Source organism: Balaenoptera musculus, chromosome 8 (assembly GCF_009873245.2).
Source record: "Balaenoptera musculus isolate JJ_BM4_2016_0621 chromosome 8, mBalMus1.pri.v3, whole genome shotgun sequence".
In the NCBI taxonomy this organism is placed as follows: Eukaryota; Metazoa; Chordata; class Mammalia; order Artiodactyla; family Balaenopteridae; genus Balaenoptera; species Balaenoptera musculus.
The window spans coordinates 55591288-55605902 of NC_045792.1; the positions used below are offsets into that span (position 1 = coordinate 55591288).

A 14615-nucleotide genomic window follows, 5' to 3' on the forward strand; every position below is an offset into this window, starting at 1 on the left:
TGGGCAGACCAAGGAGAGGGCTCCTTGCAGAGGAGTCACAGCAGGAGTGCAAATCACCGATGCCAGAGTCTGGTCTCCTCTGCCACGTTGCCAGTTGTGACTCGGGGCCTGGCATGGGTTAGAAACGCAGGAGCCATCGAAGGCTTTGGAGATGTGTTCAACGGACACCTCCGGGAAGCCTTCTGGGATCACAGCCCCTCCCTCTATTCTCCCTAATGCCAGCCCTGTCCTTTGGGGCAGCCCCTCCTCTGGGGAGGCACTAGCAGAATTCCAAGTGTTGGTCACTGGGGACGTTGTACTTGAGCTTGTGGGCTTCGAAGAGGTTGCTTAGCTCCTTCATGTAGCGCTGGTGCAGGTTGTCCACCTCCTCCTGGGAGGGACGCGGTGTCTTCTGCACCTCGATGGGCGCCCCCACTGCAAGACACAAAGGAGTGAGGTGGCCCAGAGCAGGAACCACCGGAGTTGCAGGGCACTTGGGGTTCACACCACAATGGTCATCGGTGCAGGAAAGTGCTCTTACTGTCTCACTTTCAATTCTATTTTGGGTGATAAGTTCTAAGATGTTAGGGCAACTCCAAGATTCTGATATATTAACAATACCACCAGCTGGCATTTACAAGCAATATCTCTTATAATCGTCCTAACAATCCTATATGGATAGAACCTGCTATTATTCCTGTTTGACGGGCCAGGCAATGAGGCTCAAGGAGGTTAAGTAACTTGTTCAAGGTCACATAGCCAGGAAGAATCAGTGCCAGGTGGTAAGCCCTGGGGATGTGCTCTTAACCTCCAGGCCAGGCGGTTCTGAGAGTCTCAGATACCGTGATGGGAAGCGCCTGTATGTCTTTGGGGGAGGCGGCCCACAGCCCAAGCGCCCTTCTTTCCGCCTCTCTCTCCATGCTGGCCTGCAGTGCCCCCTTTCTAGGGAGGAATCGGGAGGCCCTACCTACCTCCTTCCTCTGGTTCTGCCTGGCTCAGAAAGGAGCTGCTATGTGTTCTTCTCTTGGGAATGGCTCTGGAGGCAGCACTTGTGAATTATATTCATGAAAATATTACCACACAACCCAGGGAAAGTCATGGTGTAGGGAGCTGACCAAGTCTGTACTCAACTAAGAAATGAGTGGGTGGTTGGAGATGAACAGACCTCTCTCTACAAGCTTTGCCATTGGAACCTAGGTGGAATCCAAGAAGAAAGCAAATGAGCTGTCCAAATAGCTGGAAAGATGGTGCTAAGTCCATGCACTGAAGCCCATGCCCATTATTTACAGGAAAATCCCTCAGGCTCTCTTTCATAGCCTGCTGATTGCTACTTTACACACAATTCTAACACCTGGAATGCCCTTCCCTTGTATCCATCTTCTCCAATAAGCCTTATGAGATCATCTGGTCCGAATTAAACCTTCCTTCTTTGGTGTAATAAAAAAGTCAAATAGATCCTGACCAAACCTCAACTTAGTTACTCAAGGGCAGGGTGTTCTTTTGGAAATGATTTAACTTCTCTGAGTCTCAGTTTGCCATCAGTGAAATGGGGATGATAGTCCCTGCCTCCAAGGTTGTTGGAATAACTGAGCTGCTGCATGTAAGGAGTCAGTACAGCGCCTGGCACACAGCAGGTGCTCGGTACTCAGTAGTGGCTACGGTTCTTTGTGTCTCTGTTAGAGTTCTCCTCCCAGACTGCCTTATATCTGCCTGTGTGACTGTTTCCCAGTCTAGAATGTGAGTTCCACAAGGTCAAAGATGTGTCTGGCCCATGTGCGTGTCCCCTTGCAGCACACAGCCTGGGCCCCTTGCCCTGTAGGCTTCCCCATCCCAGCCTGGGTCTTGGCTCACCCACGGTGGTGATGGGCTGGCGGTAGGGCATAAGACCAAAGCTGTACTGGAAGACACCACGGCCATGGAAGAGTGGGAGGGAGACTCGCATGATCTTCTGCAGTCGGTTCTGGGTCCGGCGCAACCAGGAGCCAGGAGAGTTGTCAACCTGGTCAAATAGGTCATTCTCCCCAAAGGAGAAGATCGGCACCAGAGCTGCCCTGGAGGGAGACAGGAGAGAGGGTTAGGAGGTGCAAGAAGGTGCAAGCTTGTCACCTAGCTTCCTGCAGGGACCCAGTGACCAGGAATTGGGGTAGAGAACAGAGCCCTGGGCCAGAAGTAGGAGGCCTCTGGTGTCTCCCAGTCCTGCTATGGCCTTGCTTTGTGATTGTGGGCAGGTCCCAGCTCCTCTCAGGGCCACTGCCTGGCAGTTGTAACACGACAGGGAGACTAGAATGCTGCAGAGAGTCCTCCCAGATAAAAAACATTTGCAAACTTTGGAAAAATCTCACCTGCCCCAGTTAGCTTGTATTCTTCAAAGATGATCCAAGGTAGGAGAATAGTTCTAAGCAATGCCCCAAACTCCATTCTCCCAGATCCCCTCCGTCTCAGACCTAATGCAAGCTTTCAGCAGTATGACCCTTGACACTTAGTCCCTTTAATCACCAAATCTCCCTTCTAGACTCTTTTCTGGGTATTTGGGAATGAGACAGTACATCGTCACCAACACAGAATCTTCATTGTGAATGGATTGAGACTCTCCCTGCCAGGGCTTCACTGGTGGCACAGTGGTTAAGAATCCACCTGCCAATGCAGGGGACACAGGTTCAAGTCCTGGTCCGGGAAGATCCCACATGCCTCGGAGCACCTAAGCCCATGCGCCACAACTACTGAAGCCCGGGCACCTAGAGCCTGTGCTCCGCAATGAGAAGCCTGCGTGCCGCAATGAAGAGTAGCCCCCGCTCGCCGCAACTAGAGAAAGCCTGTGTGCAGCAACGAAGACCCAATGCAGCCAAAAATAAATAAATAAAATAAATAAATTAAAAAAAAAAGTCTCTCTGCCAAAATAGGATCTGCATTAATCTCTGCTGTCTTCCCACTAAAATACAATCCTTGCCGATCTCCAGCTGAACCGAGAGCCCTCTGCCCCGATACCCGTGCATCAGGGCGAGCCTGACGAAGCCCTTGCGGTTCCGCAGCAACAGCCTGTAGGCTCCAGGCCTGGCGTCCAGTGCCTCCTGGGCGCCCCCGACAATGATGGCCAGCAGGCTGCCACCTCCCTTCCTGTTCAGAATGTGAGCGGCGCTCTCCTTGTCTGCTGAGACCAGCCCTGGGGAGAGGAAGAAGGTCAAGTATGGTGTGAAGGGGGCAGGAATGGTGGAGGAGGTGTGCTCTGGGCTCCACCCCCAAACTGGGAGTTCCCTGAGGACTGGGGCTGAGTCCTCCTCCTCTTCCCGACCCCTTGCCGAGCTCTTTGCTGGGCACGGAGCTGTGGGAAGTGCTTCCTTGGGTCTAGCCTCCTTCTCCACTACACATGTTCTTGGATTAAGTACAGAATTGTTAGAAGTCCTCCTTAAAATCCCTCCTCCATGCCTCCAGCACTCATCTTCCTGGGCTACCCAGGGGTGGGAAGACTCACCCCCTGACATGATGTAATCCCTGAAGAAAGGGGCCCAGAACCACAGGTTCAGCATCATCAGATGTGGACGGATGCCGGGGAACAGTGAAGAAAAGCCGGTGCTCTCGGTGCACAGGTTGGTAAAAGCTCCAGCCGCCAGGACCCCATGGGGGTGGAAGCCAGCAAGGTAGTTCCGGGAGGGGTCCAGCTCCACGGTCTTGACCAGCTGCAGGGACAGCAGCCGCGTGAGTCGGGGCTGGATCTCAGGCCCTCCCTGATTCTGCCATCACCAGTGTGACCTTGAGCAACTTGCTCCCCTTCTCTGAGCCTCAGGTTCTTATGAAGATGGAGATATGCGTTTGAATGCATCTAGGGAGACCGTGGTGCCATCTGTGTCTCAGACTCGCTGCTGGCTTCGGACAAATTGCTTCCCTCTCTGGCTTTTAAGTTATCAAATGCGGGCATTTGACCCCGTCCCACCTACCTCCCAGGACTGCTGAGAAGCTTAGGTCTGTGAGTGCCATGGAATTACCAAGACTACAGGACAGGATAATCATAACTGATACATTGAATTATAATTGGTATAGTTCATACACCATCAAGGGCCACACAGGGGTGCCACTATGCTTGAAGAGCCCTATTTTAACAAAACTCCCTATGAGAAAATTTGGCGCTTAGGACCTGGGAGTGAGCATTTGCAAGATATATCGGGGTGGTTGAAAGAGCGTGCAGACCTGGAGACTGGCCCTAGTCCTGTTTACCCCGCTGTACAATGCAAATGTCTCCCTGGTGGTTCTCTGCTCCCCCCATGTCAGACCTTCATTGCCATCCATCCACCTCTTCCCCTGGCCATTGGCAGCTCTGCCCTGGTCTGGTCAGTCCTGCAGCATGGAGGGTGCCGGGGAGACCACTAGATATTGTAGAGGGAGTGGGAGAGGAGAGCTGTTTGTCATTAGCAGCTTCCAGGCAAAGTGGGGTGAGGGTGGAAGGAGAGGAACTGAGTTAACAAATGCTGCTCCCGCCATTTACTGGACAGGCTTCAGTGTGCAAAGATTACTGCCAGGGCAGTGATTGTGTGTGTGACCAACCCCTTTCCCACTCTGCCAGTAACTGCCGGGCCTGCCCTTTAAGAGCCCTGTTATCTGGGAGGCACAGCCATCAGAGTTGGAGGCCCTGAGGCCCCCGGCCCAAGCCCTAAGCCCCTGGCAGGAGGCTCCCTGACAATTCTGCACAGGCCCTGCAATTTGCACTTCCAGGCATGAGCAGTCCATTCCACTCTGGCTCAGCTCTGGCACCGTGAAAGTTCATCCTGTCACCAAGCTGAAATTTTCAGAATGACCCTGAGGATTCTTGTTGCCTTCGGGCCACAGAGGCCTGGCTGCCCGCTCTCAGAGCAGCCTGGTGGGACCCAAGGGACAGCAATGGGGGTCTGATCCTGTCTGCCCTACCCAAGCTGAACAGCCCCAAATTGTCCTGTCCTTGACCTGGACTTGATCTCTGCAAACCCCCACCCCCCAGTATGCCCTCTGGTTACCCTTGACCCTTTGCAGAAAGGCTGAGGGGACCACAGGTGGAGGGGCCATTGCTTCCCAGATGAGGACAAACCTCTTCCACTCATTCGGTGGGGATTTATTGGACGTGAAAATAAGGACAAGCAGAGATAATTCTGGTTATTCTCATTGGGAAAGGTGTTTCCTTAGGAACACATCTCGGTGTGTTTCTTGAAAAACATACCTGGCTCCCTGCACTGAAGCACTTGCTTGTGAATTCTCTTTCTCAGCTACTGGGAAAATAATTTTGTACAACCTGTCTAAATGTAATGAGGCAGTATTTATCAATATTACAATTGAAAAACGTAACTGACCTTTTAGGCCAGCAAGTCCACTGCTGAGGAATTTACCTACAGAATTTCTCATACTTGTGCAAAATGACATCTGAACAAGATTATTAACTGAAGCATTATTTTTAGTAATACCAAAACTTAGCATCCACTCAAATGTCCATCAGCGGGGCCCATTTAGACAAATTATGGAACATTCCCTCATGGGCCACTGTGTAGCCATAGGGATGTACGACATAGCTCTTCCTGTCCTGATATGGGAAGATGCCACAATCACTTGTCGTGTGAAAAAGCAAGACAATGCGTGCAGAACGTCACCAGCTGTGCTGAGAAGGGTAACAGGAGGTGGAGCCAGCTCCTCCTGGGGGAAACAGTGCCTGATTCCCCACCATTAGCTCTTTAGGAAGGCTAAGGGTGAGGTTGGAAAGCTCCAAGGCACAGAGACTGTGCCCTAATTTTGCTTGAAATTCACCACTAGATGCTAGTTCATAAAATCACAGTAAGAGCTGATAGAAGCTCAGGGATCCACATGCATTTGACAGGGAAGGCAGAGGCTTGTGAGTGTGGGGAAGCTCCAGCAGAGTGGGGACTCCTTATCCGGGACCCCCTACCTCCTGGCCACCCTAAGATCCCTGCAGGGCCTGCGCTTTGAAAGTATGTGGAAGAGTAGGAGGGTCTCCAGGGAGGTGGTGGGGTCCAGAATCCGCAGGCCCCAGCGCCACCCCTGCAGGCTCCCAGCCCAGGACAGGCAAGTCAAAGTGCTCATCTTCTCACTCCCTGCAGGCCTCTTGGTGGTACAGCCCGCCCTCTGCAGGTGGTGATGCCACAGGCCTGCAGTGGGCAACAATCCTGACACTGTGCACGTGGAATTTCTGCAAAACAGGTCCAGTGTCCCACCAGTGTCAGTAGTGCCAGGGTTGAGAAACCCTCCTGGGGAGCTAACTGGCTGGGGGAGGAGCAGGGGGATGGTGGATAGGACAGGCACAGAGCTGCTCAGCCTCATTTTCTGCAGCTGTCAGCAGCTCCAGCTGTAAAGAGAGCCAGATGCTGTCCTTTGGAGGTCGCGGGATGGCAGGAAGACAGCCCCCTGGAGAGCTTTCAGTTGAAGAGCTCCAGTTCTGCGGAATGGCCTGCACTGGCCTCCATTACCTTATCCCTAAAAACCTCTCCAGCCTCATTCCCAGGCGCACCTTCTGCTTTAGTCACACTATTGCTCAGAAACCACGCGGTGGCAGGCTTCTGGGCCTGAGCTTGCGCTCTTCCCTTCGCAGGCCGCCTTTCCTTCCCTGGTGGACTCAGGATTTAGCTCACAGTGTGGAGTGAGACCACAGAGCCAGAATCTACAAAGCTCTGCTTGAGGCCAGAAACCACTTATAGTTTTCTTTGGCTTGGTAGCTGATGTCACAAACACTCTCAGGCTACAGGCCATACTTTCCCATGGAGACTCTGGCCTTCCTGGCACAGAAGAGCGAGCCTGGGAAGAGGAGAGGGAGGGATGGGAATTCAGAATCTCAAAGTTCAGAGGTCCTGGGGTGGGGATGAGGGACTCTGCCCATGACATTCCCATGGCTTCCCTCGGGACCCAGCAAACCCTGCTCGTTTCTGCTGACAAGGTCCTGGGAGGGCACCCTGCAGAGGAAGCAGATATGGGGTCGAGGAAGACTGCCCCCACCCGGGCCCCTCAGGTTGGCTCAGCACTGCCCACTCGCTCTGCCCTTCAACATCTATCACCCCTAATGAGCATGGAAGCCTCTGCCAGCCAACTTCCTGCCCTCTGCCCAGCCCCTGCCCTGTTGCCCTGCCTTGCCCTGCCCCATCGCACCCTTTACCTTTGCCCAGGAGGCCCTGCTCACTGGATGCTAAGGGCTCCTGTACCCGAGCTGTTGCCCAGCCCTTGCTAGTCCTTGCTGGGCCCCAGAACTCTCAGAAGGGAGCAAGGCAGGAACTCTGACTCTGCTGCTGAGTGCCCATGACTTGGCCAAGCTGTTTACCCTCTTTGAGCCTGTTTCCTCCATTCCCTATCGCTTTACCAGCTGGGGGCCTAATTTCTGGAGGGCCAGGAAGAGGTGGGGCTCCCAGACTGGGGTGGGAGAAGCCATGCAGGTGTGAAGGGCAGAACAACCGGTCTCTGGGCTATCAGAGTCCTCCCTAGACCCATAGCCATGCCCACATCTCCCCAGAATCCCCAGAGATTCAGTAAAATAATAAAAACTACTAGTTTACTGAGAACATACAAAGTGCTTTACTTGCTGTCTCATGGAATCCACACAACCCAATGACGTATGTGGCATCATCTCCACTTTACATATGAGGAAACTGAGGCTCAGAGAGACTGTATAACTCACCCAAGGTCACACCACTTGTATGTTGCAGAACTGATAATAGAACCTAGTCTGTTCAGCTCCAGAGGCCACACTCTATATGTTTCTTCTCTCCTGTTTCCAGAGGAGGGCCACCTGCCCCTGTCTGGCACCTCTCTGAGTCCCCATTGCCTTCCCCATCCTATCTGGACAATAAATCATCCCTGCCCAGCTGCTTATACCCAAGAGTTTAGTCTGTCTGGGATTCAGGAAAGGAGCCAAGGTCAGTTCACTCAAATCAAGGATTCTGCTCCACTCAGGACTGAACTGGGTCCAGGGTCAAGGGTCCAAAAGGCCATGAGGTGCCCTGAGTCAGAAAGTCAGAGATTCGGGGCTTCCCTGGTGGCGCAGTGGTTGAGAATCTGCCTGCCAATGCAGAGGACACGGGTTCGAGCCCTGGTCTGGGAGGATCCCACATGCCGCGGAGCAACTAGGCCCGTGAGCCACAATTGCTGAGCCTGCGCGTCTGGAGCCTGTGCTCCGCAACAAGAGAGGCCGCGATAGTGAGAGGCCTGCGCACCACGATGAAGAGTGGCCCCCGCTTGCCACAACTAGAGAAAGCCCTCGCACAGAAACGAAGACCCAACACAGCCATAAATAAATTAAATAAATTGATTAATTAAATTAAATTAAAAAAAAATACAAGGTGCTATAGAAGCACTTAAAAAAAAATATTTAAAAAAAAAAAAAAGAAAGTCAGAGATTCAAAAGCACTCAACTGGGAGGGATCAGTGTGCTCACGGGATACATTTGCAAACTAAGATTTAGAATGGGGCAAGGCCTTGTCCAAGGATGCCTAACATACCAGAGTGAGGGGCAGAATCCGAGAACAAGTTCAGGGTCCTCTCCCCTGTCCCTTTAAACTGACTTAATGTACAAACTTTAAACCAGTAAAAGAACTTTGTACGTGAACTTGATCACATCCTTGTCCCTCTCTAGGGGTTAGTCTCCTCCTCTTATGAAGTGTGGGGCTAGAGGGTCTCTTAGGACCTTAAGTTTATTACCTTCACCCCCAAGCATGGCTACTGAGGGGTTTATACCTATAAGATACACATGTGTGCCACACTACATGGCCCACAGAGCTCCTTCAAATCCTGTTCATTCATCAGTCCTCATACTGGCCCCACATCCCTGCAGGTGGGAAACCATGGCCAGACAGAAGCTGGACTCTTCCCCAGGCCACATCGTGGTGGAAGCCCAGCTCCTACCTCCCAGCCCAGTATTCTGCTCACTGCACACGGGGCCACACTTCCCCACGGACACGTGGGGCACTACGGTCCTGGCCACACCCCAGCCAGCCCCATTACTCACCGAGACAGGGAAATAGTCCTTCATGTACTTCCATATGACCCAGCGCCTTGAGGCCTCAATGCGCCTGCCCCCCTGCCGTGGCTTGTCTCGGTCCAGGTACCACCAGGTTGCATACAGGATACTGAAGATCCAGAATCTTGTGAACAGGAGACCTATGAAGACCACAATGCAGATCTGGGCTGGGGAAGGAAGCAGGAACCATCAGTGGTCAGAGGGGTGAAGGAAGGATTTCTCCCCCTACGCCCATCACTAGCAGCACTGTCCTGTCCAGCCCTCACCCCAGGGAGAAGGGGTCGGCCTCCCCTGCCTTCAAAGAGGAAGGAATGCAGCCCATGCAGTGTCACACTGGGAGCCTGGATTTGAAGCCAGGTAGGCCTAGCTCCAAACTCATTTTTTCCCACTGCACCAGGCTGCCTCATTCACTCCAGTCTTCCCCCTCCACCTCCTCTCTGTCCAGTTAAGCATCTGTGTTCACCAGGTGCTCAATAAATGCCTGGGGGAGAAGTGACTAGTTTAACTGTTTCTCATTTCCACCCTTTGGGCCCTCAGAGAAAAAGGAGACATTCTCTCTGCCCAGCCCTCTCTCTGTCCACTCGCGCCCATCTTTCCATAGATAAATCCTGCCAGATCCCGCCTCTAATTAAAGTCCTTCCATGGTTTTCTCATAACTTTAAAAACAGCCCATGTAGCTCAGCCTGGCATTCAGGCTCCCCACGGCTGGTCTGATCCCCCTCCCACTCCGGCCTCACTCACCCACATGCACCCCATGCTCTGGCCACATGAAACTGCTCAGTGTACCTACACTGAGAGACTGAGTTCCTTCAATCTCTTAGCTTTTGCTTATGCTGCTTCCTCTTCCTGCCATGCCCTTTCCTGGTGAAGGAGGGAGGAAGGAAGAGGCCAACTTGTGGCTGGCCCATGGGTTGGGGTGCAGCATGGCTAGGACCAGGCCAAGTGAGGAAATACTTTCTTACCTATGATTCCAAGTCCCTTGCTGCAAGCTAATCCTGGTTTCATCTCAGGGTCAGGGGGTCTGTGGGGCTGACCCTAACCTGATGCTAATGGAACATCATTCCCAGAGAATATTTCTCCCTCCCCATCCCATTCCTTCCACTCAACACCATGCACCCACACTCTTAGAAATGTCAGCCTCCGGTTGTATTGCATCTGAAAGTGGGGTAGACTGGGTCTGTCATTCCTGGCAGGCTTCCAGGAGAAGGGGACTTTTGACCCAGTCTGAACAGTAGTAAAATTCATAAGCCAGAGAAAATAGGTTGGGGCTCACAGATGTTCACTTTACACAGAACACCTATGGGCCAGGTGTTGGTGGTTCAGCCGTGAACAACAGAGAAATATTCCTGCCCTCATGGAGCTGACTTTCCAGTGCTGTGTTTGGGGGCACTTGTTTTGTTTTTTTAAATTTCGATGGTGGTAAAATATATGTAACATAAACTTTATCATCTGAACCATTTTTAAGTGTACAGTTCAGTGGCATTAAATTCATTCACATTGACCATCGTGACCATCCATTCCCAGAACTCTTTTCATTTTCCCAAACTGAACCTCTGTACCCGTTAAACAAAAACTCCCATGTCCCCCTCCCCCAGCCCCTGCCAACCACCGTTCTCTTTTAGGTCTCCATGAATTTGATTAGTCTACAAACCCCACATAAGAGGAATCATAAAATATGTGTGTGTGTGTGTGTGTGTGTGTGTGAGAGAGAGAGAGAGAGAGAGACTGGCGTATCTCACTTAGCACAACGTCCTCAAGATTCATCCATGTTGTTGTATGTTTCAGAAACTCCTTCCTTTTTATGGCTGAATAACATTCCATTGTGTTATTTGCGGCATTTGCTATACATTCATCCATCAATGGACCGATGGACACTTGGGTTTCTTCCACCTCTGTACTTTATTTTAAAATAGCATTGAATTAGTTACTAATAATGAAAAATGGGGAGGCTTCACACTCAAACCCATTCATCTGGCGTCTCTTAAACAGCCGGAAGGAGCGGTAGCCCTGAGTCACTGCCATCGCAGGCAGCTCCCCTCCAGGCATTTCCCCTCCTTCCCAGGCCTGCTGGCCAATGGCTGCTGGAACCCATTCTCTCACATCAGCCTCGTGATTCCTGGAGGATTCAGAAAAAGGACGAACCACACTCCTGGTGAGTTGATCACTTTTTTGTTTGCCTTTAAGTTTTTTAAATAAAAAACTTGAAAGGGAAAGTTGCAGAAGAGTGGGAATGAAATGCCACCATTTGCATGAAAAATAACATGTCCACCCTTGTGATGCCCATGCATAGAGGATGGAAGGACACCTGCAGATCTGGAGGGAGGAGGCAGGTGCCAGGAGATAAGGGATAAGGATGGCTTGGCAGTTGACTTAGATTTTATCATTTTTATTTACATAACAAATATTTAATGTGAGAAAATGATAAAGAACCTCAGCTAGGACTCTCTGCCCTTGGGCAAAATCAAAAGTCTATGTGGGTCGCTCCCCCTTTCAGAAAACCGCCTCTAGAGAATAAAACCGAGTTGTTAATAGTGGCTCCCTGGAGGGAATTCCCTGGCTGTCCAGTGGTTAGGATTCCGCGCTTTCACGGCTGCTTTCACACAAGCCACGATGTGTATGGCCCAAAATAAATAAATAAATAAATAAATAAATAAATAAATAAATAAATAAATAAATAAATAAATAAATAAATAAATAAAAATAGTGGCTCCCTGGAGGGTAGGATTTGGGGAAGTCTTTCACTTTTAGGATACCTATTTTGTTTGGATGTGTTACAACAGCACATATTCATTTTTATAACTAACATAGCATGTTAAGGTTAGGAAAAAACCCACACAAGAGGAACTTGCACTTGACAGAACTCTCCACCATCCCCCTCACCCTGAGGTCACCTTTTAACTCCTGTCAGCAGGCAAAACCCAAACTTGGGGATCTTTTCAGTTCCTTAGGAAGGGAGACACCTTCTTTCACCTTGTAACACCAAGGGGGAAAAATGTAAGAACCCACTTTACTGAGACCCAGAGAGGGTATGCAAATTGGCTAAGGTCCCACAGCAAGCTAGTAGGCTGGGACCCGGCATTCAGTTCTACTCTTTTGTCTACATCATGCTCCCAACATTCATTCATTCAACATTTATCAACACCAACTCTTCTAGGAGCTGGAGATGCAGCTGAGAACAAGACCAACTATTTGAATGGAGCTTACCTTCTTCCTGTGTGGGTGTGTGAATTATAGAGGAGTGGAAAGGAAACAGAGTAAACATGTAACCCACTGTAAAGTATTTGTTTCTGGGCCCTGAGTCCTCAGTGACAGGTCCTGGTTGACCTCTCCGGCCACTTCTTTGCCCCTCCCCAAAATGCCTGCTCTATGTCCAGCGTGAGCCAGCTGTTCACAACATGTGTGGTGTTTACTCCCCCACTGGAAGCCCTTACTCTCCTGCCAGCCTGTAAATCCCACCCTGTGGAGTCATCTCCTAAGTATCCTTGAAAAGGGGCCCTTTCTTTCCACCCACTGCCAGACCAGGGGAGGCAATCTTTTTCTTAAAGGGCCAGATTGTAAACATTTTAGACTCTGAGGCTATATGGGGCAACTTGGAGGGTATTACACAGGCACATAATCATTTGAATTACGCCAACATTTAAAATGTAAAAACTATTCCTGGCTCATGGGCTGTACAAATGCAAAAGCAACCAGTGGGCTGGATTTGGCCCATGCCGCATAACTTGGGGACCCCGATCTAGCTGGCGGCTACTACCTGCTATTGGTCTACGCCCCACACCCCAAACACAGCAGATCCATAGACTTCAGGCACTGAGACCTGTCCCACACAGATTGGACCTTGTCACTCCTGTACCAAAAAGCCTCCTGGGCTCCCCTTTGTCCCCAGGATAAGGGACAAGGTACAAGCTCCTGCTCCTGGCACGAGTGGGCTCAGATCCCTTTGCTCAGCGACCCTCCCTCTAGCTCCAGCCCCAGCGCTGCTTGACCTCCCCGTGCTGCTCCTGACATTCCCAGGATCCCGGGCTGGGCTGGGGGTGGGCACGGACAGTCAGACACACTCCTGCTGGGAAAGCTCTCCCAAGGCCAGCTGGGCAAGATGTCCCTCATCCCCTGTAATCCCCGGGCCTCAGCCCACCTGGCTCTGGGCCCCCAGTGCCCCATGCCCAGGAGGCAGCCTACTTGTCGACTTGTCGCCTCCTGCCCCTGCTCCACACCTCCTCCCATGCCCTCAGCCCTCTCTCCTCTCTCTGCCGCCTTCCCTCTCCTCCTCTGGCAGTAGGAGAAGCCCAGACCTACAGCCTTGGACATTTAAGGCAATTAGCTTCTCTGCTCATCTGTGGAATGGGGTAACCGGGGATATTTTAAATGTTTTAAAGGGCAGAGACACAGGTCAATCATCAGGGATGCTAGGGGCAGGGAACTGGAGGCTTGCTTTAGCTGCAAAATTTCGGGGAGCTTCTGAGCGAGGACATGGGGTATGTGTATGGTATTTGTGTGTGTGTGTGTGTGTGTGTGTGCGCGTGCATGTGCATGTTTGTGTGTGGGTGTGTGAAATGGCTATTGACCAGTCTGTAAAGAGTACGTCCACAGTTTAACGCCAGTGTAGTGGCATCAGTGTACAGGCTGAACACTAGCCCTGGGGGGAGCAGTCCCTACCCAGTCTGGTGCCAGCAGGTGAGATGAAGAATCCCATGGCCTCCCGTCCCCCCAGCCCAGCCCGCCTTACCCAGAGCCAGAAAGGAGAAAACCCACTGCAGGACCACAAAGGTTTGCATCCTGCGCTCCCATGGCACGGACAAGGGTGCAAACTTCACCATGCTGTCTCTTTGGTTGATTCCGGTGTCTTCTCTGAGCTCTGCTGTGGTCTGAGGCACCTACTTACTGGTTTTTGCTGCTGCCAGAGGTTGAGTAAGCGTTAGTGGTTGGGGAGGAGGGTGCCCCACCCCACACTGCCCAGCCCAACGCCTCCCTGCCCGCGCCCTGGCAGGGATCTGTTTCCTGGCAGAAACCTTTGAACCCACTTGCCCTGGAGCCAGGTAAAGGAAGGAGGAAGGCAAGGACATTTGCCTCCTCAAGCAAAACCTTATCTGCCAGACGCCTTTCTCTGTTTGCTTGAATCTTGCCCTCCACTTGGCAGGTAAAGCACTGAGTATAGGGCAATCCTGTCCCTCTTCACCTACCCAATGACATGGCTGCAATAACTGTCTCCTCTCTTCTGCCACTGTTCCCCTCCACAAACATGCAGTAGCAACTCCTGTCTACAAATCCTTTGGCCCTACCATCTCCTCCACCTCCTGCCCTATTCATGGAAGAGCCCCGTCTGCATTCCACATCCTTCCCTCCCATTCTGTCCTCCCTCCTCCAGACTTCAGATGCCATTGTTCCATGGAACTGCCCTTGACAAGTTCACCAATGCTTCCATGCTGCCGAATCCAGTGGTCCATTCTCAGCTCTCATCTTGACCTCTCAGCAGCCTTAGACAGAGTTGGTCACTCCCTGCTCCTTGAAACGACTTGGCCTGTGGACTCCACACTCTCCTGGTTTCTTTCCTGCCCCTCTGGCTGCCCCTGGGTCTAATTGTGGCTCTTAGCCTTCACCAGGCTAAGTGTTGGAGTGCCCTTTTGCCCACTCAGTCCTTGTGAAACAAGAGGGAAGAGGGCAGGGC

General features: G+C 51.7%; 1 protein-coding gene across 1 annotated transcript; it reads right to left on the reverse strand.

The window, feature by feature from the left end:
- Positions 1 to 259: 259 nt before the first annotated feature.
- On the reverse strand, positions 260 to 13767 carry MOGAT2 (monoacylglycerol O-acyltransferase 2). Its single transcript, XM_036861831.1, has 6 exons — positions 13677 to 13767; positions 8939 to 9117; positions 3449 to 3653; positions 2965 to 3139; positions 1831 to 2030; positions 260 to 414 (listed from the first exon to the last, which is right to left on the reverse strand). The coding sequence occupies exons 1-6, from the start codon at positions 13765 to 13767 to the stop codon at positions 260 to 262; spliced, it is 1005 nt and encodes a 334-aa protein (XP_036717726.1).
- Positions 13768 to 14615: the final 848 nt, after the last annotated feature.